Below are 27,046 nucleotides of genomic sequence, written 5' to 3'. Positions count from 1 at the left end.
TTCTAAAAATAGAATTAAAGCTGTGAACACGTGTCCTTTTGTAAAGCGCAGCTGCACGCATCACGAATATTTCACAACAAAAGTATACTTCAAAGTGTTCAGTTAACTAATTACGCTGCTCAATTTATATTATATAAAATGGATTTTGAAGTTAAAGATATTATTTTTCAGTTTCAATATTTATAAACGCTAACTTGTGTTGTAGTTAATAAATTAATTATTCACTTTGTTATATTTTTAGTATCTTTTGTATTCGTCTTTTTTATGTTTACGTAAAGTTTTCATTGTGATCCCCCGAAATCCCCCGATTCATTTTTTATTCAGTGTATTTGTTAATATATTAAGGTATAAAAAAAAGGTAAAGCTAGCTGCCGATATTTGCGGATGTGTGCGTAATCAACAATATTCTAACATCATCTCTTATTTTCTTCAAGGTCGATGCAGCTGTTTTGCATTGTAGTTGTGCTGTCTTTGTGTTCGTCTTTCGCGTTTTATGTTCTTATTAGCCTTAAATTTTAATTTTAATTTCGTTTTTTTTTATTAATTTAATTTTGGTAGCTGACTCTTCTCAATGTGTCCTCACTCGGTTGTACATATTCAATTATTGGTGTACAGCAATCGGCATCAATGCAGAAAAATTACGGAAGGTCATCGATCACGTAAACAGCAGTATTGAAGACATTGGCTACGTGTCCGAGATGGGCGTGCTAACGAAATGTAGTGGATACATTTGCAAAAAAATTGATTTTTTTTTGGAAACAATATAACAATATAAATATATAACAAAAAGGAACCAGTTCTTAAGTTCCAATCTAATTGGCTTAACGAAAAGGAAACAATTTTAATGAATCGCCCTTCTAGTAAGCCTCAAGAAATGATCAAAACTACTCAACGTGGACGTCCAAAATTAAGTCTAGCAGTGTGCTCAGAAAGAACGAAGCGGCGACGGATAGCAGATATATCAGAGGTCAATCAGTCCGCTGCGGATGACATACGTTGGGTTTGCAGGCAACCGAATCCTTCGACTTTTCCAGCAAAGGAATGTGAAGTAGTAGCTCTTATAACTGAAGCTAATTTGACAAAACGAATTGTTTTTGCTTTTGTTTAATAATGTTCTTTAGATGCAATAAAAATCTAAAACAAAGTCTCAAGCCTCTATCTTCAAAAACACCAAAGTTTGTATTTATACCAAATACCATTTTCGATCGTTCAGTTATATGGCAGCTATAAGATATAGTCGTCCGATCCTTATGAAATTTGGAAGGTTCGATCAACTGACCATAATTAGAATCTGCTCGAAGTTTTAACTTTTTATCTAAAAAAGCACGAAAGTTGGGTCATTTCCGATCATTTTCAGTTATATGGCAGCTATAGGATTTAGTCGGCCTTATAAAATTGGATATGTCGTATAACTTTGCCAAGAATAGCATATACACAAAATTGGAACTCTCTAACTCTAGTAACACCCAAGTTATAGCATTTCCGATCAATCAGTTATATGGCAGCTATAGAATATAGTCGGCTGATCCTTATGAAATTTTTGTCAAATATAGCATTCGTACAAAAACTGAACTCTCAAACTGTAAAAACACCAAAGTTAGAGCTATCCCGATCAATCAGTTTAATGGCAGCTATATGATATAGTGTCCCGATCTGGCTGATTTTAACATATTATCTTAGAATAAAAATAAAAATATTTTGTGCCAAGTTTCAAGTCCCTCTTTTGACTAGAAGTGTTTTTTGCCGCTCTTTTCATACCAGCCGGACCACTGTGCGATTGTGCATTAAATTCGCCGTGTTTATGTTAAATTAGCCTAAGTCGAAACGGTCATATTGCGTTGTAAATAGTGCGTCGTAAATTGGTTATTAATAGAGATGGCAACAAACGATTGATTTTATCGATGTTTTTGCGGAAAAAACCTCCATACTATCGATTTTTCATTCAAAAATTACATTTTGTTTCATTATCTTAATATTTATTATTATTTTAAATGTAAAAAATCTTATTTATCTGTATTGTATGTAACTAAAGGTTTTTATTAAAGAAATTACATATCAGTTCAGTACATATCATATCAGAAAACACTATTTTTAATATGTAATAAATAATTCAATATTATAAAATAATCAAATGTTTGTAACAAAAAATCACATTTCTCTTTGTAATACTCTATCATATGAGATCAAATTTATATATGTATATTTGTAACAAATGTTATTTTTATTAATTGTCGAGAAGCCAATTATTCCTGCTTATGAAAATGATTTCAGCTGCAGTCGGCGGTTTAAGTCATGATACAATTATACAAAACATATATTATACAATCATGTATAATTGTATCATGGTTTAAGTGACGACCTTTTGTGACTGATTTTTCAGAAAGATGGAAAAATGCTTCAAAACATTGATAGTGCAAAAAATTGATGCTTTGAAAAATGGTTCCCACAATTAATAGTATCGATAGTGCCAGCTAAAGTTACTGTTAACCTTAAATATTTCTCGAATGAAATTCTCAAAAGAATTGGCCAACTATATACATACGTTATTTGCGATATATATCCAATCATAGCTGCAAGAGTACATCAACTATGGCTCTTCTCCAAGTAAGGATTCTTTCTTCGGGAATGTGGTTCTTTCTGCAGAAAATTCAAAGCAAATGTTGGTCAAAAATTGGATTTAGAAACAAGGTCCAGTCCATAAATTTATGGGATTATGTAAACTCGAAGTTGACAAAATGTGCAGTTCCTTCAATGAAATGATGGAGCTATTCCCTCTGAATTAGTGAAACGTTATACCCGCAGAAGATAGAGCGTTGAATTCGTGTTACAGCTTTTCGTGTTTCATACTAAAGTATTAAAGCTAATGTACTAAAGTAAAGTATTATAAAGTAAATAGTGCCTTTAGTAAAGTAAACTAAAGTGATTATTATGCTAAAGTACAATCAACAATCAACTTAAAGTAAATAAGAAAGGAAATCCAAATATTTTCCGGTACCCGCCTTGTAATACAAAAAGAGAGCGAAAGATTGGAGTGAACCCAACACTTTCTTTTCATCATCTTTATTGACTCTAACACTCGTCTTCGAAGACTCTAAATGAAACAAATTTATATATATTAATCCTTGGCTTAACTAATAGTTTTATTTTTCTTTTAAAAATCTGGAGTAAAATGGATGAAAATAAATTCGACTCTAGGAGATGCTCAATTATTCCGTCGTGATTGTCGCAAGCTCTTCTCGATTTCAAACTGACGCAAATCTGTTCTCTGCAAAAAGTCTTGGCGTTCCAAATATCTAAATCAAAAGTTTAATTACTTATCTTAATTGGTAATATTTAAAGAGTTTAAATCAACTTACCCTTCCTTGCCCTTATTGTGAGTACGTAATTCTTCATCTATACCTTCGTCGCTTTTAAAGGTATTCCAATCCATTTGCGATTTTTCCAAAACAGACATTTTCTTTTTTTTACCCAATGTATTTATGAGAGAACTGACACCTACTACACGTGACGGTCGCTTAATAGCACCTTTAGAATGAATTCCATTTTTTTCAAGGTTTGTACCTCCTTTCTCTATCTTCCTTTGACAAGACAGTCCCTTTGCTGCAATGTCTACATTTTTCGGCGATCCGCACGACATTGTTTCCACAGGTATTTTTTTCTCATGATTTTCACTTGAAGACCCAACGTCACTAAGAAAGTCGGCCCAAAGAGCATCAGATCGGGATTTATCGGCCTCTTCGTCTGATGGCAGCTCATCTTTCTCAATTTTGAATTTATTTTTCGAGCTGTTTGACTGTCTGGTCTTCAGAAAGGTCAGGCAGGAAACATTTTTGTTTTTGTGGTTCATGTCGGATCCATTGGACGATTCGTCGGAGCTGGTGTCACTATCTTCGCTACTTTTGATATCGCCCTCAACACAATAATCTTCATCGCTGTCCACTGCTTTTGTGTCGTTACCACTCATACTCCTTTAGTCTTATATATATAAAAGCTACTTTAATTATTTTTCGATTTGAAGTAAATATCCCTAACTCAACAACGCAGTGTAACCAAGTGTTTAAAATACCATCTGATCAAACGTCACTTTTGTGAATGAATGTATTGAAATACACTACTTGACTACACCAATGTATTGAAAATACTAAAAAATACTAAATACAGAAACACAAAAATTTGTTCCCAGTATCGTTACATGTTTGCGTGACGCAAATGACTTGAAGCTCCTTCAACGTAACCAGTAACTAATGTGGAGTGATTAATATATATAAAATGAGAGATTTGCAAAATCTTTTGCTATTAACGTTGTCTACTCTTCAAGCTTTTGAACCCTTTTAAATAAAATAAGCATATATATACTTGTAGCGGGTAAAATGTCTATGGAAATGTTTTTTATTGTTACAAAATTTAGCTCCTTTTTTTTTAAAACACACGTTTTAAAGTTATTTTTTTAATAAGGATCTACATTTTGTAACAATAATTAACATATTGTTTATTATTATATTAACAAATATAACATATAAGAGTATATTATATTACATATGTATAGATTCATAATTTTTTTTAAATATTAAAAGTTACTAAATACTAAAGTTTCAGAATTAGGGGGTTAGGATTACAAAAATAAAATAAAACATTCATTAAACTATATAAACTAATAAAATACACTGAAGTATAGCTTTAGATTCTAAATTTCATAAGGATTGCTTTAAATTTTAGATTTTAAAAGCGAAATATTGCTGTTTGAGATGTGATAGTATAAGAATACAGAACAAAGTCCTGGAGCATGCGCGCAATAAAACAGAATATCTTCTCTTTGAAACAAAATTTTAATATTCCCGTCTCAATACATTTGTTAACAAATATTACATAAAATGATTTATTCATTTTTTGCTTCTAAAGTATATGATTTTCAGATATAAAAATAAAAAAATGAAACATAAAACAATATTCGTAATAAAAGATAACTTTTATTGTATATGTATGTACATACATGTTATTTTTTGTTAATAAACTGCATTGCCCGCCACAAAAATTTATAAACAATAAATGAACAAAATAATAACCCACAAATCAATAAAAGTGTTAAAGATCAGATTTTAAATCACAAATATGTATTTGGAATACTCTTTAATATTTACATACAAAAATGAATTACGTAGATAATCTGAGAAAAATTGAATCGGATTTAAACGGTAAGCATTACCTATTAGCTATTTTTCGATAAGAAACTTTTTTAAGATAAAAAACTAGTTACGCTCAATGGATTAGAGTAAATAATTTATTATATTATTAGTAAATAAAATTTATTAAACCATTGATTGTATTTTATGGTTTTACCCGACACCTGCAAAGTGCAAAGCAATATTGTATTCATGCAAATGTACATATGTACATATGTATGTACGTATATATGAATGCAAAAGATAAAAGATTGTCCCTCCCTTCAGTACTTAACTTCTTGGCGGGAATCCTTCCCAAAGCAAAAACAATTAAATGGAATCCAACGAATTCTGCCGACCCTCTGCTGCTGTGAATGTTTGAAAGTATGTACATATTTGATTTTGCTTTCGACTTAGTTCGGTGACGAACGCGTAAAATGATAAAAACATCGGAGATCAGAAAGAGAGGGAAATGTTTGGGACGAGCCTGATAAATACTCTTTTAATATTGTGGTTGGTATCACTGTGGACTGCAGTGTGGATGGTGACGAACCGCATGCCTTAGCTTAAAAATTTTCTGTGTGCGTGCAATCTAAATAAATGATATACATATATACTTACAAGTTAAAAATTATTGGTTTAATTCAGTGCACCATAGGAATTTTTTTGAAAGTTACAAAATTTAAATTTTAACTGCATATCATACTGCACTGCCCAATAGTGCGAAGAAATCAAATGTAAAAAACATCTGTTGATGGTAATGCTTACATGAGCAAATTTGCAAATTTATATTTTTAGTGCTATGAAATGTCCAAAAAACTTGCGTTGTCCTATTAATAGAGTGAAAGTGTAAGTGTAAGCTCTGCTGCCTACACACAGTATAAAATGTATGAAACGTCATGCTCTCAGCCTATTTCCTGCTATTCGTTACTCATACTAATCATTAAAATTAATACTAATCATCATTAAAGTCATTGTCATCATTGGGCATAGTAAATTTCTCTGCCCGAGCTCTGTCGGACACACAGTATAAACGTATGAAACGTCATGCTCCCAGCCTACTTTCTACTATTCGTTACTAATACTAATGCATTAAATTCATATCATTGTATTGAGTCCCAACCACAAGACAGGAAATGTGACCACTTTTTCTGGCCAAAATTAATATCTCAAGAACGCAACAAGATATTTTAGTTCTGATTTTTGTTTTGAGTTCACATGGTCAATAGATAAACATTGTGGGCGTGACAGCGCCCATTATTTAAGAGACACATTCTAACTCAAAAACTTTTTTTTTTTTTTTTTTTTTATTATCAATCAATCAATAGTTATATTTAAAATCTGTCCGGAGATATGGACAATAATTAAATTTTATAATGGGACCTTAACTTAATGAAATATTGAGTAGTACAATGTTTGCTTATCCTAGGAAACTAATTTTAACAGTAAACCTTAGCGATAGAATTCAAGTTATTTCGCCCGAGTGGCAGAGGTCCAATGGGTGGGTCCGTTTCAGCCTCCTTGTGGTGTAGCTGTTGTCCAAAAGATTGATGGCCTCAGGATTAGGATGTCGGTCCAGCCTTTCCACGTACCTATTGGCGAATCGCTGAACTTCTTCGCTCACATATGGGACTCTCAGTTGGGCGTGGATTATCGCATTGTCGTGGAACGGATGAGCTCCAGTTAAAGTTCTTAGGGCCTTGTTTTGGGCGATCTGGATGATCCTTCGGTTGCTTAGACACGCCGTCCCCCATAGCTGGATACCATAGGTCCAGACTGGCTTTACAATGGCCTTATATATAAGGAGCTTGACTCTTTGCTTCAGTCTGGACCTCCTTCCAATGAGCCAGTTGAGCTGACGTAGCTTGATCCGGATTTGCGTCCGTTTGCGCTGCAAGTGAGTTTTCCAGGTGAGCCTTCTATCCAGGGTCATACCCAGATATTTGGGTGTAGGGCTGGCTGGAATTGGGGTGCCTCCGAGACTGATTCCAGGACAGTCGCCTCTCCTCATTGTAAACGTCGTTTGGCCTGACTTCTCATGGTTGACGGCGATGTTCCACCTTCGAAGCCACGGGTCGAGGATGTCCAGCTGGCGTTGGAGTCTTGCAGAAGCCTCCTCTGGCAAGATTGAAGAGGCCAAAAATGCCGTGTCGTCGGCATAAGTAGCCACTAGAAGGCCCTCCTCTTCAGCGACAGGCATGTCGGCTGTGTACATGGTGTACAGGATGGGACCAAGTACACTGCCCTGCGGAACTCCAGCTTCAATGGGCCTGTACTCCGATGTCGCATTTCCGCTTCTGACCCTAAACTTCCTGTCGGTCAAGTACGAGTTAAGGAAATCGTAATACTGTTGTGGCAGGTTCCTCTTGAGCTTCGCTTTTAGACCAGGGTGCCAGACCCTGTCAAACGCCTGCTTGACATCCAGGAAAACAGCACAGCAGTAATGTTTTCTTTCGAGGCTGTCCAGGATTTTTGCCACGATCCTGTGACATTGCTCGGGGGTGGAGTGGGAGCGCCTGAAACCAAACTGGTGATCTGGGATCAAACCAGCATCGTCCAGTACTGTCTGCAATCTGCGCAAAAATACTCTGTTCTGTTTCCAGCAAGTGGGGAAGTGTCCACTTTCTAGGCACGCATTATAGATCCTTGTGAGCCTCCTTATTCCTGAAGGTGGGAGAAGCTTGACCGCGAGTGCCTCTATCCCATCTGCACCCGGAGATTTTTTGGCGTTGAGGCCTGACACCTCCTCCTTGACCTCTTCCTCCGATACGGGCTCCATCTGGCTAAGGTTCGTGGGTGGTAGGGCCAGTACAAACTCCGTTTCTGCTCTGTCCTCTTCCGTGCACATGTTGAATGGCTTGAAGGCTGCTTCGAGGTGAGCAGCAAAAGCATCGGCCCTTTCCTGATCCGAACGACACCATCCACCGTCGGATTTTCGTATTTGGGCGACCCTTTGCTTGGGACGCTTTAAATGGCGGGTTAAGTTCCACAAATTATGTTGGGGGTCCCCAGGCTCGACCTGGCGCAGGTACCCTTCGAATGCGCAAGTCCGCAACCTCTGCAGCAACTTCTTGAGTTTTTTGGTTGCACGATTGAAAGCTGTTTTATCGCTGGGGTACCTGGTTTGGAACCAAATCCTTCTCCGTCGTCTCTTCTCATTGAGGAGTGCAGCCACTTCAGGAGACCACAGGTGTAAATGCCTTTGCAACTTCCTATTGTTGCATGGAGCCCTAGGAGTTGCAATTAAGGCAGCGTTGTGCATCTCTTGAGTGAGATTCTCAACAGCCTGATCGATACCAGCACCCGTGCTAAGGTCTGGCTGCGCACTCTCTAGGGCGTTCTCCATCCACTCAGAGTAGCTCTCTATGCTGGTGCGAGGTCTGATCATTCTGAGTCGGGCGACTTTCTTCTCTACAGGGGTGTTAATGTAGAGTTCCACCGCACTGTGATCAGAGAAGAGATCTTTATTTGCCGAGCAGGCTATGGAGTCCGGATGGATTCCATGGGAGATGGCGAAGTCGAGAAGGTCCGGCAGTCGTTGGGGGTCTGTGGGCCAATATATCGAAATATTACCACTGAAGGAGGTATCCAAATCTAATTTCTTGCCTCTGAAAATGAATTTCGACACTACCCAGATTTGACTTGACATCGAACGCTGAAGGAAGTAAACTACGTCACAAATGAGAGGGAGCCTATGGCATGAGAAAAAAGAGACTATCAGTCGCTCACATTTGCTAAACGCTGAAACGTGCGCATACGGAGCAACAGGGCTCACAAAACAGCCCAGGAAAATGTAAAGCAGGTTTTGCTCGACTATTACTTTCCAAAAATGGGCAAGATACTATCCGAAATGCCAAGCGGGTAGGTGAGATGTTTCACAGCGATATATTCTCAACGGCCGAGAATTTTTTTTTTAAATTCTCATTGGTACAGCCTGTAGCCTCGCGCACTATTAAAACTCCCACGTTTCATATGGACAATGTTTTTTCCAGCTGTTACGTCGAATGCTTTTAAGTTTTTGTTGTTCTGCAAGAGGCGTTTTAAGTGACTCCGACTGAAATATACTCTGACACTTTCTCAGTATATTGATTTTTAATGATTCGTAAAAATATATATACAGAAAACATTTTACTACTAACACTTAATCTTATTCCTAAATAAATTAAAAACGTATGCTGAAATAATAAAAAAAATAATATAATTTCTTTCGTCATTTCATCAAATACGAATACCCGAATTTTGTTAGGGTAGCAAGCCTGAAAAGTAAGAAAAATCCAAATTTTGTGCGCTGGCTTCGAAACGAAATCGCACGCACACATACACCCATGTATGTGAATGTGTGACACGCATACATACGAAGATCAACCGAAGCGCAGGCCAACCTTCTTCATCGCGCTCCGTTTAGAGACTGAGAAACAGAAAACATTTAATGCGAGAATGAGCGTAAGATGAACGAACGATGAGCGTAAGAGAGCGTAAGAAATCCGCTCTGGGGCCTGCTGGGGCCTGTCGCAAGAAATTTTCGCGTCCATTTTCGTTGTATGAAATGGGTTGTCTATATGCTGTATGGTTAGTGACATTGGGCAGTGGTCGGCACCCCAATACATTGATTTAATTTTAACGCATTAGTATTAGTAACGAATCTAACGAATGTTCATTTCCCAAATTTTAGCCGTTGGACAAGTATCGGCCAAATTTTACTGGATTAATCGAAAAAACCAGTTTTAGAATTAGAGAGGTGGGATTTTATGGATTTTTTTTTGCCATATAATTTGTTTCTTAACTTTTGTTCGACTTTACCCTATAGCTGCCATATAACTGATGTTCTTTTAGAGTTGCGTGTTTTTAGAGATAGAGAGTAGGGATTCATACTTGATTTTATATTTGGCAAAATGATACGACGTACCCAATTTCATAAGGCTCGGTCGGCATTATCCTATAGCTGCCATATAAATGAACGATCGGAATTGGTATTTGGTACACATATTTACCATAAATTTTTACGATCGGCCAACTATAACCGATATTTGTAATTTTTATCCGATCATATATGCAACGGTACATCAACTTTGGCTCCGTTATATCAAGTTAGCCTACCATTCTTGTTTTAAATCAAATTACTTAATCAACACAAAAAAATACTGAAGCCTTGCTTTTATTAATTATATTTGATTTTGTTCAAACGAATCGTATTAATTATTATGAATTGGTTAACAACGTCACAAAAAATGTTTTCATAAATGGCACAATAGATGTTTACATTTAAATTTTTACATTTTTTTTACCACAAGAAAGGTTTAAATTTTTTGAGTTATTAAATATGTTTTTTTATATATATTATTCCTTTATTTATATATATAGCCATATCACATATGGCAAATTCGAATTAAAAATTGAGCAACGGTGGCCCGATTTCGAAAAATGACATAATAATAATACTGAATGATTTAGCTTAAGATTTTTAGCCAAAATGCAATATGTCACCACTGAGTAAAATTTAGAATTTTTCCAGCGGAAGTGATTTCACGGAATAAATTGAAGTTAATAAAATGTGAATATACATATTTATCAGATACGGAAGCCAAAGGAAACCAATTGCTAACTGATCAAAAAACAGCTGAAATAAATGTGATAAAATACCAAAAAAAAAAATGTATTTTCGATATATATGAAAAATGCATATGATTAAATATCAATTATCTTATTACAACTCTACTTATAAAGTAAAGAAGGCATAACATTAAAAAATTAAAAAATCACAGATGTAGGAGTATAAGAAATTTACATTATTCATAAATAAGCAGTCTGTAAAAATTTGTATATATCTAGTAAAAAACAAAGAAAAGTTTTAACAATGAGGTTACTCATTTCAGGTACGGACGTAAAGTCATTCGGCGAATCCCAAATAAAATTCTGTCGGGCGATTCTGGACGATTCTTCAGTTTTAGAAAGCAGCGACACTCCCATTCAGGATACTTTTATTGTATCCTCTTTAAATTCACCATCACATTATGTCTCAATTAATTTAAAACCCAATTTAGAAAATGCATTAGCAATCAATGCCAATGATCAACTACCAACAGAAGCATTCAAAAATCTTACAGCAATTATTACTCCCACATCTGCAATGAGCGGCGATGGTGTATTAAATATATCGGATGTTGCTGACTTATTGCATTCACAGTATGTTATTATAACTGGTGGGCGATCGATCGATGGCTGCCCTTTGATTGTATTCCCGGATAACAACAATTTTAATTTATTGGAAGAAGAAGATTATCAAAAGTTGATTTTGTATATAACATCAGTTCCATCGTAAGTAAAAATTTAATCAAATGTTTAATTATTTATTCGCACTAACTTAAATATACATATAGGTTACAGGATGCTGATCTGGGGTTCCATTTGATTGTGGATCGGCGAAAAGACAGATGGACTTCCGTAAAGACAGTTTTGCAGAGAATATCGGTAGTATTATGGATTTTTATTGTTGACTTAATTGATTTTTTTTTTATTATTGTTCCGTATTACATAGTGCCACTAACCATACAGCTTTTTTCAAAAGCTACAACATTTAACATTTAACTATTCTCTAAAATTACGCGTTAACGAATTTTTAAGAGCAAAAAAGTCCCGAAAAACGGTTTTTCTATATAAATCAGTGGTCGGCACCCCAATACATTAATATGATTTTACCGCATTAGTGTTAGTAACGAAAAGCAGAAAGTAGGCTGTGAGAATGACGTTTCACACATGTATACTGTGTGTGTGTGGCAGAGCTCGGGCAGAGAAATTTCCTATGCACCCGAGATAGGGCAGTGCCGACCTCTGATATAAATCAAGATTTTGAGGGTGTTGGAAATATTCCAAACACTGTCTTGTACTATGTATATTCGACCTAATAAACAATTCCTACTAGGTCTCTTCAAGAGTTCTGAATCACTGTCGCACTGTGTTATTGATTTAATCATAGATACTCTCATTTAAAATGTTTAATATGCACAGGATTCCAAGCTAATGATTTCTATACAATTTCTTGCGTAAGAGAAATCCAGCAGCAACCAAAAAGCAAGAAAATACAAAACAAAATTGTAGAGAAAAACTTTTACCCAGTAGCAAGCGAGGCTTAAGTTTATGAGCCAACGTTGTTAAATTTGCCAACTACAACTACACTTTTGTAGCTAAAATGACCAATGAAACATTTTTAACCGCCGTACGACGATGCAAGAAATTGGTATATTGCGTGAATGCGTTTCTTATTTCGAGAAAGTCGTTTAATGAAAAGTTAAAAAAAGGATAAAAATATTGATTATAATAGTTGAAAGGGAAGGGAACTTCCCTTCTTCGTTTGCACAAATATTATATGAAGTGTATATAAAGTAATTATAATGGCTGCCAATTAACGAGGTACAAACCGCTAGCTTATGAGTGCGCGCGTCGAATATATAGTCGAATAATTAAAAATTGATCTGGTGTCTTTATTAAGTTGATTTAGTGTCTGATCTGAACCAATGCACAAATATTATTGATTTTTGTCAGATAATTTTCTAGATATAATATAATTTAAGAAGATAAGAAGATAGAAAAGATAATTTTTGTCAAAACATTGCCATGTAGGTAAATTGACATCTCCAGCCAAATGTCTATTCTAAATGTCTTTTAAAGACTTTTAAAATTAAATTTTTAAAATTTCTTTAACAGTTCTTAAACAAATAAAAAACTACGCCTCTCTTTTTATATTTACTGAAAAGTTAGGGTTGTCAAGAGAGTCAAATTGAGAGCAAAGGAGAGAGCTTCTAAACAAATAAAATAAAACATAAATATAAAATATAATCAATTTTAAAAGTTCTTAAAAAGTTATTTCTATACCTAAAAAAAATAAAATTTTTTTTTTAAATAATAAATAATTTTATAATTTTTTAAAAACAAAAATTATTTATTTAAGATTTTAGTAAAATAATGACCGCAATATAAAATATAAATATAATATGAAAATATGATTCTCGCAATATGAAAATGAGACATGAAATTTATCTCGTTTGATATGAGAATTGGTCGGTTATACTTTTTTCAACATAATTACACAGTGCGACAAAAATAAAAAAATTGGAGGAACTTTTTAAGAGACCTAGTAGGAATTGTTCATTAGGTCGAATATAGTATAAAACCGTGTATGAAATTTTTCTAACACCCTCTAAATCTTGATTTATTTAGAAAAAACGGTTTTTCGGGACTTTTTTGCTCTTAAAAATTCCTAAGCGCGTAATTTTAACCCGATTTTAAAATTGTTGACGTTTTTTAATAGTTAAATGTTGTAGCTTTTGAAAAAAATAGATCTTTAATTTATTTCAACAAAAAGGATAAAATATGTACGCAGGAAACTGACATTTTTGAATTTTTGTCGTGTTTTTCGGACTTTGACGCCATTTTTTCGGTGCAACTTTCAAAAAATGGTATCATTTTTGACACATATCAATATTGTCTCGTTAATTCTGAATAAAACAAGACCAATTTCATTTGGAAATTATGAAAATTGGTGAAGTTATAACGATTTTCCCAAAACAAGTCAGTCCAATCTTGCTAGCGTTCTAAATAAATCAAGATTTTGAGGGTGTTAGAAAAATTTCAAACACGGTTTTATACTATATTCGACCTAACGAACAATTCCTACTAGGTCTCTTCAAAAGTTCCAAATCACTGTCGCACTGTGTTATTTGTAAAACCTTAATTTGTTTTTTGAAGGTTCCCTATTCCACAGAATGGTAGAAAAATTACACTCTGACAATCACGATTCAAAAAACTATTATTTTACATATTACAGTAAGCTTTTAAAATTTTAAACATTGAACAATGCTCACCCTTTTGCACAATATGTAACAACAGTGGCGCCTCTATAAAAATTTATGTTTATGATTCTCGCATCAATTTCTCGTATCAATTTATTTCCAATTTCCAAGGTTAAACAAATTTCTTTTGCCAAAAAATTTATTGTCTGAGCAAAGATTATACAGTACATAGATGGGACATCTCATACAAAGAAAAATTTTCTATGGCGGGTTCCAGCAGTGGAACCCGCTGGAACGAGCGGGTTCCATTGCGCGACAAGTTAAGTTTGAGAAATTTTTCGCGCGACAAAGAATGAGGAATAGCCCAGTGGTAGAGTGCTTGGCTGGTGTACAAAGTAAAACGAGTTCAAACCTGGCTCGGGAAGTCAATTTTTTTTTTAATTTTAAATCTATTTATATTATTGTTTTATTATTTTAATGTGTTTTCCTAAATTTATAATCCAATAAAAAAAAATACAAAATTATAAAATCATTTTAACATTGCCTCAGTTCGTAGTGGAACCCGCTGTAAAAATGTCTATAAGTGCGGGTTCTACGGCATTTTGGCAGGCCGCGTCGTGGAACCCGCTCTCAAATGTTTTCATTTTTTCCGTCGTGGAACCCGCTGTAATAATGAAAACATTTGAGAGCGGGTTCCACGACAAACGGCTGGCAGATGAGATAGGGAGAGAGAGAATTCTATTTTTAGATCGTAACATCTTTGGAACGATGAAAGTTTGAAACGTTGTAATGGAACCAATGTAAGAGTAAAGAGATCAGAAATATCTTTTACTATCCTTACTCGTCAGCTCTGTTTTTGCTATAGATTCTAGCGCCTCCTTTAACACCAATTTTAAGTATCACAAAATCAACTTCGAGGGTAGCCTTGATGGATAATGCGTGGTCCTTATTCATGGGGTCCTGGGTTCGATTTCATTAGCGGGCGGTTGTTTCAATTTTGATCAAGTTTTAGTTTTATGATTATTTTTAGATTTACTTTTTTTTATTATTTTTTTTTTATTAATTGCATTCTACTACAGTTGTAAAAATAAGTGACGGACGTGTCGGATGACGAAATACCGGAAGGACTCCCTTGAAATTTTATTAGCATTTTATTAGCGGGACATAATGAAGAATTAAACAATTTTACAATTGTAAAATTAAAGAAAAATATAACAATTAAAAAAAAAATAATAATAATAATTATAAAAGAAAGAAAATGTTCAAAGTCCTAACGAGGATTTGAACACAGAAAAATTACACATAGAGTAACTACTCTATGCATTACGCTACCATCCTGTCTTGAACTGCATTGATCAAAAATACAATTTTTTCCACCAACTACCACATCGGCGAATCGAAAACAGAAACGCGAAATTGAAATTGAAGTTTGGAAGCCAAAACATTTTTACTCCGTCGTGCGAGCATTCACACATACACACATAGGTTCACATTTTTGTTGACGGATACATGTAAAGAGTTCTAAAAATAGAATCGTATGCATGTGCGTTCCCCCCTCACCAACAAGCTCGACGCAAAAAGTTGACCCTTTTGGGCCCTGATGTCCCATCTATGTACTTTATAATCTTTGGTCTGAGGCATAATGCACTGACACTGTGCCTTCAGCGCTGCTGCAGAATTTCTTAACACTGAAAATGAGAGCTTGCCCACCCCTGGTCTAAATTTTTTTCATTTATTAATTTTTATACCCTTGCAGAGGGTATTATAATTTTGTCCAAAAGTGTGCAACGCAGTGAAGGCCCTATAAAGTATATATATTCTTGATCAGGATCACCTCCTGAGTTGATATGAGCATGTCCGTCTGTCTGTCTGTCTGTTTCTACGCGAACTAGTCTCTCAGTTTTAAAGCTATCGACTTGAAACTTTGCACACACCCTTCTTTCCTTTGCACGCAGTATATAAGTCGGAACGGCCGGGATCGGCCGACTATATCCTATAGCTGCCATATAACTGATTGATCGGAAATGGTTGTTAGGAAAAACACAGGAAATGGGGTTTTTTGAGTTAGGAAGTTCAAATTTTACATGAGAGCTATTTTTGGCAAAATAATACGACATGCCAAATTTCATAAGGATCAGCCGACTATGTCCTCTAGCTGCGATATAACTGAACAATCGAAAATAACCCACATTTGAAGATAGAAAGCTGGAACTTGGTACAGATTATATTTTTGGTCAGTTAATCCGATCTACCAAACTTCATAAGGATCGGCCAACTATATCCTATAGCTGCCACATAGCTGAACGATCGGAAATGACCCAACTTTCGTGTTTTTGAAGATAGAAAGCTGGAACTTGGTACAGATTATATTTTTGGTCAGTTAATCCGACCTATAAAAATATTATAACGATCGTCTGACAATATCTTAAAGCTGCGATATAACTGAACGATCGGAAATGGTTTTGGTAGAAATACCAACATTGGTATTTTTGAAGATAGAAGGTTGGGACCTTTTTAAGATTTTATATTATAATAAATTGGGTTATATTATCATCATATCATAAGGATCGACCAACTATATCCGATGATTGCGATATATATCCGGGTTTAACTGCAAGGGTATTTCAACTTCGGCTCCGCCCGAAGTTAGCTTTCCTTTCTTGTTTTTTTATAACTTTGTTTTTATTTATTGAATCTTTTTTTTATTTTGAGAATCTTTATTTTTTTACGAATCTTGACATTAAAATTTAACTAACAGTATAGTAAGATTGCAATCTGGTTGCGCGTCCCTGAAGTCGGTCGCTGGGTGGATAAGTCCTTACGATAAAGACGTGATTGGTTGCTCAACCTTGTCAACCTCCCGCCAGGTGGTTAGGGTGCAACAGTAGCCTGGTAAAGCACTTTTCCTGCGATAATTTCTTTGACTTGTAGAATGTTTAAGTCTCGATGTTGCCCCGGTGCCCTGGAGATTGTTCTCAAGATCTTCGACTGATGCTAAGGCGTGGCCGATTGTTGATATGCTAATGAAGGCTTCTGGCTTTTAGCTTTGGGTGTGTTCTTTTGGCTTCAATTTTCCTAACTCGTTCCGAATTTCTGATGTTATCCGGTTGATGTGACGGGATTCCTTCCTGGATTCTTAGGTGTGTGTTTATCCGAGTCAATACGCATTTTTTTCAGAGTTTAGTTAAGTATGAAAGTAGGCTTAAAGGTCTATACGACGTATGGATTGTGTGGTCCTTTTCTGGCTTTACTATCATTAGTATAATTGACGTTTTCCATCTCACTGGAATGTGCTTAAGTTTTGCGATTGCATTGAAAATGCATTGGGTTATAGAGCAGACTGCGCAATATGGAAGCTCAATGATCCTTTTGGGATTTAAAAGGTCGCAGACCGGGGCTTTTTTTGGACTCAATTGATTTTTGATTATGTTAACAATTTCGTTTGGGCAAAACTCAATTGGTTGAAGCTATGGTAAAGTCGCCAAATTAAACGCACTAGTGGCAGAATTTGGTTGGTAGACATTTTTAAGGTGGTGGGCAAACTGGCTGGCTCTGTCTGCATCGCTGCGCACCCAGCGGTCAGTGGGATTTCTTATAGGCATCACTGTTTCTTTCGGGGAGTTCCGCGTTGGGTAAGCTCTCCATAGTGAGGGTTTTGTACTAGAAGTTGACAATTGCTCTAAGCTTTGCTTATTGCTAATTGCCACTCTCGACGTAAGCGTCGCTATTCGAGGACGAGCTGATTTGTAGATTTGTCTTCTATTGGTTGTCATTGTGTATTTATATTGAGAGGTGTTGAAGATTAAGCTGCAGAGACGAGTACAGACTCCAGTGATTAAACAAAGCGGTTCACATTGGGTTTATAGTTGAGATGAAGACTTAGCTCATGGTGTACGAGAAAATAATTTCTGTACTTAACCGAATTGGTTTTCTGTGAAGTTAATTTAAATGGTTCCAATTTTCCTGGATATCGGAGTAGAATATACAGGACAGGCGAGTGATCAGATGAAAATTTCAAAAGGTATTCGGCGCTTATCAAATTTTTAGGAATGTTTTTGTTAATCGAAAAGTCTATTAAATCGGTAAGTTTTTTTGGGTCTACCGGCCAGAAGAAACATAGTCAAGCTTGTTCTTGGCTTTAATAATTCCATTATATAGCTCCTTTCCTTTTTACGAAAGGAGGAGTCACGAGACGAGATCCCCTGTGTATGTGTTTGGCATTGTAGTTTTTTGCAAATTTGTTATGATAGTGGTGCTTATACGGATTCTGATTAAAATTCCACCATGCCCCACCATGTGCTTAACAATCTGGATGATTTGTTCCGTAGAATGAACATCCTTGTACTTGAAAATTTTATTTGTTTGTAAGATGTGTTTCGGAAAGCAGCATTACGTCGATATGACTGACGAGTAGGAATTGAGCTAACTCATGTTTATGCTGTGAAACCCCGTTTCACGTAGATAGCCTGAACGATAGAAAAGTCATTATTTGGATTATTGCGAATCCAGCATTTGAATCAATAGATTTTAGTTACGCATTAAATCTTGCACTCATGCGCATAAACGAAATAAATTCCGTAAGGCTTTGTTTAAGGCTGCATATTATAGCTCCAAAGTTGATTTTTGGTTGCTTTGGCTATTTATGCTAGAGATGATTGCAGAAATAAACTTTTTGAAGCAGGGGTGGATCGTCCTGATTTTAAAGCGCTTCCGTAAGTCACATTTTTGTCAGAGTTTATGGGTCCTAGTGAGGACCTGGCTGCAGTCGAGAAGAAGGCTTCAGGGTTTGGGTGTCAACTGTTTATTTTGGGTGCGGGCAGTAATTTCTCTCTGGTGGATGGGACTTTTAAGATTCTTCAAACTGCACACAACGGGCGCAGTTTAAGGTATGACCTTGTATGGCCTTATTCCTGGTAGTTCGCACATAACTGTAATTCTGCGGTTCAGAATCAGAAGGTTGAATATAGGATACATTTCGTAATTTTTTCAGGGGCTTATTTTCGAAAGCTTAACTCGAGCTTAACTCGAGTTCGAGCTTAACTTTAAAAAGTGGCTCCGGCTTTCCCTGTTATCCCGCCTTATGCCCTTATGTACGCAGCTTTTTAGCTGATATTTCGATAATACTCTGTAGTTATCTTCAGACTTCACTTAAACGTTTGTTTCCTGAATGTGGCCCTTTAAAAGGGACTTTATATGAAAGTTATTGGAACTTTTTTCTCGTATATAAATAGGCGAAGGCTTTGGCTTTCTCGCCTTTCTCGACTTCAGTTGTCTCAACCTCATAGGCGTCTTCCAAGATTTTAAATCGGTTTGAGTTCATGGGCTTTTCTATTGAAGCAAGCATCGCATTGCCATTGGCGTTAAGAATTTAGGGGAGTCAGCTTCCTTTTGATTTGAATGCGATTAGAGGTCTGCATAAATAGCTAAAAAACGACATTCAAATGGACAACCTTGAACATGAATTGAGTGAGATAGAAGTGACACGAAAATTAATGAATGAATGAGTGCGACTGTGTAGGTCTCACTCACAAAACATTCGGGTAATGAAAACCGAATTGAATAAGTTAAAGTTACAGATCGCATTCGAATTCTTCCAAATGCATTCTAGAATGTATTTTTAGACGCTGATAATAAAATATTTCAAAAGTGGAAGCAAGTCATTGTTTTTTTTTCGAAATATTCATTACACAGTGCGACAAAAAAAACAAGAAAGGAAAGCTAACTTTGAGCGGAGCCGAAGTTGATATACCCTTGCAGTTAAAACCGGATATATATCGCAAACATCGGATATAGTTGGCCGATCCTTATGAGAATATGATAATATATCCCAATTTATTATAATACAAAATCTAAAAAAACTTCCAAACTTCTATCTTCAAAAATACTTCAAGTACTATCTTCAAAGTTGGTATTTCTACCAAAAACCATTTCCGATCGTTTAGTTATATGGCAGCTATAAGATATAGTCAGCCGATCGTTGTGAAATTTGGAAGGTCGGATTAACTGGATTAACCAAAAATATAATATGTACTAAGTTTCAACTTTCTATCTTCAAAAACACGAAAGTTTGGTCATTTTCGATCGTTCAGTTATGTGGCAGCTATAGGGGATAGCCGGCCGATCACTTTAAAATTTGGCATGTCGTATTATTTTGCCAAAAATGGATCTCATGTAAAATTTGAACTCTCTAACTCTAAAAAGACCGAAGTAATACCATTTCCGATCAATCAGTTATATGGCAGCCATAGGATATAGTCAGCCGATCCGGGCCCTTCCGACTTATATACTGCGTGCAAAGGAAAGAAGGGTGTGTGCAAAGTTTCAAGTCGATAGCTTTAAAACTGAGAAACTAGTTTGCGTAGAAACAGACCGACGGACAGACAGACGGACAGACGGACATGCTCATATCAAATCAGGAGGTGATCCTGATCAAGAATATATCTGCTTTATAGAGTCGGAGATATCTCCTTCACTGCGTTTGGGCAAAATTATAATACCCCCTGAAAGGATATAAATATTGGAGGAACTTTTGAATTGACCTAGTAGGACTTGTTTAGTAGGGCGAATATAGTACAAAACCGTGTTTGAAATATTTCTGTATGTTGACTTATTTAGAAAAAACAGTTCTTGGGACTTTTTTGCTCTTCCATATTCCTAAACGCGTAATTTTAAGCCGATTTTTAAATTTCCGACGTTTTTCAATAGTTAAACGTTGTAACTTTTGAACTTTGACGCAATTTTTTCGGTACTACTTACAACTTACCTAATAAACAATTCCTACTTGGTCTCTTCAAAAGTTCCAAATCACTGTCGCACTTTTTTTGTTTTGTATAATATTTTTTACGTATTTTACTTACAAAAATGTAAAAATATTTGTAATATTTTTCCAACACAATTTTGCCGCTACAAAATTTGTTTTAAATAATTTAATTTGAAAAATCTCACAAGAAAACTAAACAAAAAATACTAAGAAAATAATAAAAACGGTTTAATTTAATTTACCTTTCGGTCAACTCCCTCATTATTCAAGAAGTATTAAAAAAGTCGTTTTGCTCTACAGAAGAAAATAAATGAATGCATAGAGTGTGTTAATGTTAATTAATAAATATTAATATAATTTTTTTTAAATTAATCAAGGTAACCATTCGCGATTTCATCACAGAAAGTGTCTTTTCGCGTTATTGTAGATTTATTAGACCAGTCACTGCAGTTTTATGATTTTATTAAATACTTTTTCCCATAGCACATTAAGTTCATGTCTGCATGCGACTAGTAATGAATTGGTTCTCTAAAAATTAAAAATATCAATTAATAGATTTTGTTAACCGTTCCAATAGCCGCCGGCGCCAAAGTACTAAAGACACCCCCGCACACAGCACAGACCCCGCGGAACCACTGCAAAGTGGAGATAGGTTGTCTAATCTAGGATTTCTTTTTAAAGCCTTAATTTTTAAGTCTTTTAAGACGCCTTGTGGCTTACACAGGGCCTTCAACTGCTAACGCAGTACCATTGCTCCTCTGAGCTACACATAAAATTTATAAGCTGCTCCGGAGCTAGTAGTGATCCAACTCTGGCATGATACCTCCTACAGTTGTAGAGGATGTGCTCTGTGTCCTCGTCTGATCCTAAGCAGTTCATCTGATCCTGGGCTTTTATCATGTCCGAATCTGTGGAGGTATTTTCTGCACCGTCCAATGAAACTGGGTAAGTTGGTAGCGTACCTGGCCGTTGTTTCTTCCGATCCACTACTTGATGTTGGGGCTTAGTCTGTGCGTCCACCGGCCTTTGGTCGTTGAGTTACGCCGTTGAATTTTAGGGCCCTCTTAGGTGCCTTGAACTCCTTCGTTCTGGTGGTCAGTGCCTCTGTGCCTCTTGGCCTTTCTTGTCCAAGCGTCTTCTTCAACCAAGCAGGCAGTCTTTAATCGCTGGATGTCCTGGTTTCCTTAGAATACTGATGATCCTCTTTTGCTGGGTTGTCTCCTAGGCATGGCGCTGTTGCAGGCATCTACTATTGATCCTGAAAATTCATTCGCTGCTCCTTCCGGGGAGGATTATGGGGCCCAGTCAAACCTCTAAAGAGTTACCGTGAGTGATTCTCGATCCAAACCATTTTGGTCCTGTCACCTTGGAAATCCGTTCCTACTTACCCCTCCAAGGGTGAAGTATATGGCATGGTGGTTGCTGAAATTAAAAGCATGACTGACCTCCCAGTCCTACTTTCTTATTAATGCGTTATTGACGATGGTGATATCGATGATCGAACCACTTCCTGCATTTCTATACTTCAGCTTTTGACCTTGATTGGGCAAGACCATGTCTAGAGCCGCAAAGTTTCAGGAGGCTGGTGTCCCTCTCGTTCGATGCTCGGCTTCTCCACTCCGGAGACCAGGCGTTGAATTCTCCTCCAATGACCACCGCCGACCTGCCTTTTGCGTCCTCAACCAAAGTCCTTAGCATCCTTAGGTAGAGGTATATGTCCTATAAAATGTAAAAATGTTAAAAATGTCCCAGCTGTAAAATGTTAAGCCCTTAATTTCAGCCGGGGTGAAGCCTTCGCTGGATGTCCTAATGCCCTGAGCCAGCTTGCCAGCCATCCCTTGGGATACTCCTATACGGTTCCGATATGAGGACTACCTGTGTCAGCTCGTCTGTGACCATCTCTGGGGGCATTTAATCTGTTTTTTCTTTGTGAAAGGGCACTCCCGAATATCGGATATTTCCCACTTTCAGCTACTTATCTCGCTTTCTTTCGGCGTTGCTGCAGAACGCACACTTCTAGCCATATGGTCGTTCTTGCCTCATTTCCGGCACATACGTCAGCGATCGGCGACGCTCTGGCATTGCTTCGTCATGTGACCAAACTCAAGGCATCTGAAGCACTTGATGACACGGATCCTTTCCCTGAGTCTGCAGGGCATCCAGCGTATCTTTAGCCATATTAAATTTAGTGCTTTCCGAGCACACTCTGCAGGCTGGCTATTTATGGCTAAATATAGTTCCAAATCGGATAGTTCTATATATCTTTTATAATCTGAATAATCTGAAGCTAACTTTTGTTTTCTAGATGTAAATTAGCTATTGAAATAATTTGAAATTTTGAAAAAGTTTTTGATGCTGAAAAAGTTTTTCAAAATTTCTGAGGTGCCGCTACAGAAACATGCAACTATTGGGCGGTAGGGAGCGTTTTTTTTAGGGGGCAAACATTAAAATAAACTTGACTTGCGCTTCTATCATAAGAGTCTTATAACTCTATCTCTTTTGGTCTTAGAGATCGACGAGCTCAGACGGACATGGCTATATCGGCTGGGGTGTTGATGCTGATAAAGAAATTATATACTTTTCGGGGTCGGAAATAATTGTTTCTTTATGTTACTTACATAGAGAAAGGTGTGCACCGTGCAAGTCCGTCTTTCGACTCTTCTTCGAAATTTCCCTTCATGGAAAAAAAAATCCTTTATTATTTCTCTACATAAAAAAGGGATGCAACATCTTTGGAGCTAACTTCTCTTTTTATGGATGGATTCCGTAGAGCTTATAAACAGATGTCATTTAGACTGACTTTAGTAAAGAATTTGACTAATCCCGTCTTCCTTTTAAGTAAACTTTTTTGGGTTTCTCAACTCAGTTTTTTGCGTTTTCCAACTGATCTCCCTAATTGGATTTCGAGCGTGTTAACTTTAAAGAACTTGTCTCTTTAAATGACGTTTCTTTGCACCTAGATCGTGTTACATGTGGAGTTCCTCAAGGAAGGCATCTTGGACCCTGAGTTTTCGCCCTGTTCATTAACGATTTACCCGTTGCCTTCGTTAATTCGCTGGTACTGATGTAGGCTAATGACGTTAAGATCTACTAACAAACCATAGAATGATGCTGGGGATCATTTTCTTACACGTACTTATTCATGGTGATGTAGATAACCCGCATCGTCTAACACGCTTAAAGTTTATCGCCTCCAGTCGATGGACTAAAAACTTTTCACTTCTCTAGCCTTTGTAGCCACATAAATTCGCTTTGCTCTACTTCTAACTTTAAAACTTCTATTCTTAACGCTTTTTCTAAACAACACTTTTCCTGGTAATCTTCTACACCTTTCTTTACTTTCGGATCTATCCACGCGATGCTCCCAGCCGTACGTCATGCGTCCCTCAGTCGCAAAGTTTGAGTTTGCAAAATTGGGAGCTTGCGAAGTTTGAAGTTGGTCAAGAAATTGATGAATGAATTTGGTGAATAAAAAGTGTTTGCATTTAGATTTATTAAGCTTTAAGAGACACAAGGTGTAACACGAACTAGTTGCGAGAAAACAGCATTAAGAGCATTGGATTTTTCTAGTTGTTGGAGGGGGGCGTTGCTGCCGCAAAAGATTTTGGAAAAAATGAAATAAGAAATCGGGGGCGTCGTGAGGTTATACACATTCAGCTTTATTCGCTGCTTACATGGGACTAAATTTAACTTAGAAAAAGTTTAAACGGACGATCGACGACGGCCGACTAAAGAGCGAGAGTGTATAAAGGGGCGTGCGCGGATGCGCTCTTCACCGCGGGTGCGCTCTTAACGGCACAACGGCCCCTCACTTAAACATCCCGCCGCCTTGCAATCGCTCGGGTTGCAACAGATCCCTTGTCGCTAGCGATGCGTCACTGCAGCTCGAGGGCGTACACGGTTCGATGAAGGCCCCCGTGTCGAAGATCCGGGTCCCGGTGTTGACGCTGTTCCGCTTCAGCAGCGACGATAGGGTGGGCGCAGCGACCGCGTCCTGCCGGGGCCCTCGAGGAGAGGCGGAAAATTGCCTAGGCGCGGCCACACGTCTTACAGCCGTCCCCACGCCGACAGGATCCGTCGGAGTGCTCGTAGGGCAGGCAGCTCGAGCAATACCGGTTCACGAGAACCGCTTGGAGCCGCTTCTCGGCACTAAGGCGTAGGAAGCGCCGACACTACTTCAATGCGTTGCGTGGGCGTGGCGACATCGTGCGTGGCGTCAGCTCCTAATAACACATCGACTTGGGAGCTCTCAAAGAATTTGGGGTCCGCCAGGGGAATGTGGGGCAGCCCCTTGAGACGACCTTGCGAAATCGGATATGATAGCAGATTTCCTGCCAACTGCGGAAGAACGTAAGCCGCAGTCCTTAATTGTAGCCCGGGTCTAGACGGCGACCGAATGGAGAAATGGCACAATTTAGTAGACTGCGCGGAAATGGTCTGATCGCTGCTGGTGCCCTCGGGAAAAATAGTTTAAACCAGTGGTCGGCACCCCAATACATTGATATGATTTTACCGCATTAGTGTTAGTAACGAATAGCAGAAAGTAGGCTGTGAGCATGACGTTTCACACATGTATACTGTGTGTGTGTGGCAGAGCTCGGGCAGAGAAATTTCCTATGCCCCCGAGATAGGGCCGTGCCGACCTCTGGTTTAAACATAACTGCTTCCTCTTAATGTAGTCAGAGCGCCCATTTACATCCATTTCTAGGAAACGCGGACATAAGCGAATGGGGTATGTGCTCCCTCGAACATAGATTGCAGCCCTTTTGGCACGGAACCACTCGAGTCTCGTATGAAGTGAGTCTCCGAGCAGGGGCAGTAGGAAGTCCCGACCTTGGTGGGAATTGCACGGAGCCACTAGACCTGACGATTTGGTTAAAATACCCGAAAATGAGCGTCACAAGGTTTATGGACGGCCCCTTAAAACTACTTTTCAACGCACTGCACGCTGACCTGCTATGCGACCCTTTCTCAAGTGGGATAAGCGCTCCACTTATGTATGTATTTGTGTTAGACTGCAGGGGATCGGTTAAAGACCATGCTGTAATGTAAATCCGGCAGCGGCGGATATAACTCTTACACCATTCCGCGTTAAAATAGATGTCTTGTAAACAAGGCTGAATCTTTGAAACAATCGAATATTTCCATGGCACGCAGGAGTTAAAGAATAAATTTAGTATAAATAAAGTGTAATACAATTTTATATCGGCTTTTGTTTTGGCACAGATGTAAGCCGAGATATCCATCTCCCTAGTATCAGGGAATCATCTGTAGAGGCTTAGATGTCGTAAGTGCAAACTACGTAGTAGGATGTCGTAGGTTTCTTTCAATTATATTTGTGGTATCACTTGAAGTGACATATCGGACAATTGCTCATTGATAGTGAGATATTCGGAAGCGGAATTTTCTTAGTTTCAGCCAATGGGGTAGCTGATAATATGACTGTTAGAGCAATTGTCGGCTGAGCAGGATGAAACAGATCACTAATAGCGTATTTCTTACTAAATGCATAGATTTCTTCTTTAATTGTAACAAAGTCTAAATCGTCCCCAAAATTATATTTGTTTAAAAGTCAACTAATTGTTTTAATTAACTGGCGCCCGAACAGGGATCTACCTGAAGGATCCGAAAGATTCACGGAATTTCCTAAAAACCCATAAAAACGTGAACAGTTGTCGCGAATAAGAGTGCCACAATAGCCACCAATCCGATAAGAGGTTCAAGTCCTCTTCATAGTGAAAACCGTGTCATGTCATCTTTATCCTGGATAGGTTAAAAACTTTTATCGTCGACGTCCTATAGTGCCCGTACGTAACACACCACGCATTAAGTGTACCCAAGGAGCCCAATTCACCATGCCGGAAAGTACCCCATCGCTACTTAACGCGCAACAAACAGGATTCCTCCGAACGTCCAACACGGAGGCTCGCAGAAAATAATGATAGTATCGTAGTAAATAAGTAAAAACGAAACATCCATAAGAAAAAAAAAGAATTCGTAAAAAAAATGAATTAACTGAAGAAAATATTAATTTAAAATTATTCGAGTTAAGAATAAAAATTAATTAAGAAAATTTATCGAACAAACGAAAGATATGCAACACCATTTATAATTTAATTAAATAAATTTTTTTTGGATCAGTAATCAGCATTGAGATACAAATTTTTAATCAAGGCAGTCAATTCGGATGAACGATGTTCGATGTGCCGATGAGGAAAAATACAAAGTACCATTTGTTTAGTTAATTTTTTGAAGGTAAAACAATGTTCGGCAGCTCTTCAAGAAAACTCTTGAGAGGGTCCTTGCTCTTTACGAAGGAGAAGAGGGCACCCATAGATACT

At 37.2% G+C, this 27,046-nt stretch overlaps 2 protein-coding genes across 15 annotated transcripts in view; one reads left to right on the top strand and one right to left on the bottom strand.

Annotated features, from left to right (window-relative positions):
• Window positions 1-3,026: 3,026 nt before the first annotated feature.
• On the bottom strand, window positions 3,027-4,079 carry Yeti (yeti). The gene is made up of 2 exons (XM_017248610.3): window positions 3,357-4,079; window positions 3,027-3,293 (listed from the first exon to the last, which is right to left on the bottom strand). The coding sequence occupies exons 1-2, from the start codon at window positions 3,962-3,964 to the stop codon at window positions 3,203-3,205; spliced, it is 699 nt and encodes a 232-aa protein (XP_017104099.2). The 5' UTR covers window positions 3,965-4,079; the 3' UTR covers window positions 3,027-3,202.
• Window positions 4,080-4,796: 717 nt separating this feature from the next.
• The window catches only part of LOC108130236 (guanine nucleotide exchange factor DBS), a 100,675-nt gene continuing 78,425 nt past the window's right edge, over window positions 4,797-27,046 (top strand). Inside the window, exons 1-3 of one of the 14 annotated variants that reach the window (XM_070279023.1) lie at window positions 4,797-5,192; window positions 11,033-11,474; window positions 11,537-11,627. In XM_070279023.1, coding sequence (XP_070135124.1) covers window positions 5,147-5,192; window positions 11,033-11,474; window positions 11,537-11,627 — 579 coding nt within the window. In that variant the 5' untranslated portion in view covers window positions 4,797-5,146. Of the gene's footprint in view, window positions 5,193-10,693; window positions 10,711-10,779; window positions 10,977-11,032; window positions 11,475-11,536; window positions 11,628-27,046 lie in introns of those variants that run through there. The other 13 variants (XM_070279022.1, XR_011442512.1, XM_070279016.1 and 10 more) reach the window with 13 other exon arrangements.

Source organism: Drosophila bipectinata, chromosome 2R (genome assembly GCF_030179905.1).
Source record: "Drosophila bipectinata strain 14024-0381.07 chromosome 2R, DbipHiC1v2, whole genome shotgun sequence".
NCBI lineage: Eukaryota > Metazoa > Arthropoda > Insecta > Diptera > Drosophilidae > Drosophila > Drosophila bipectinata.
This window is presented reverse-complemented; position numbering and strand designations above follow the sequence as displayed.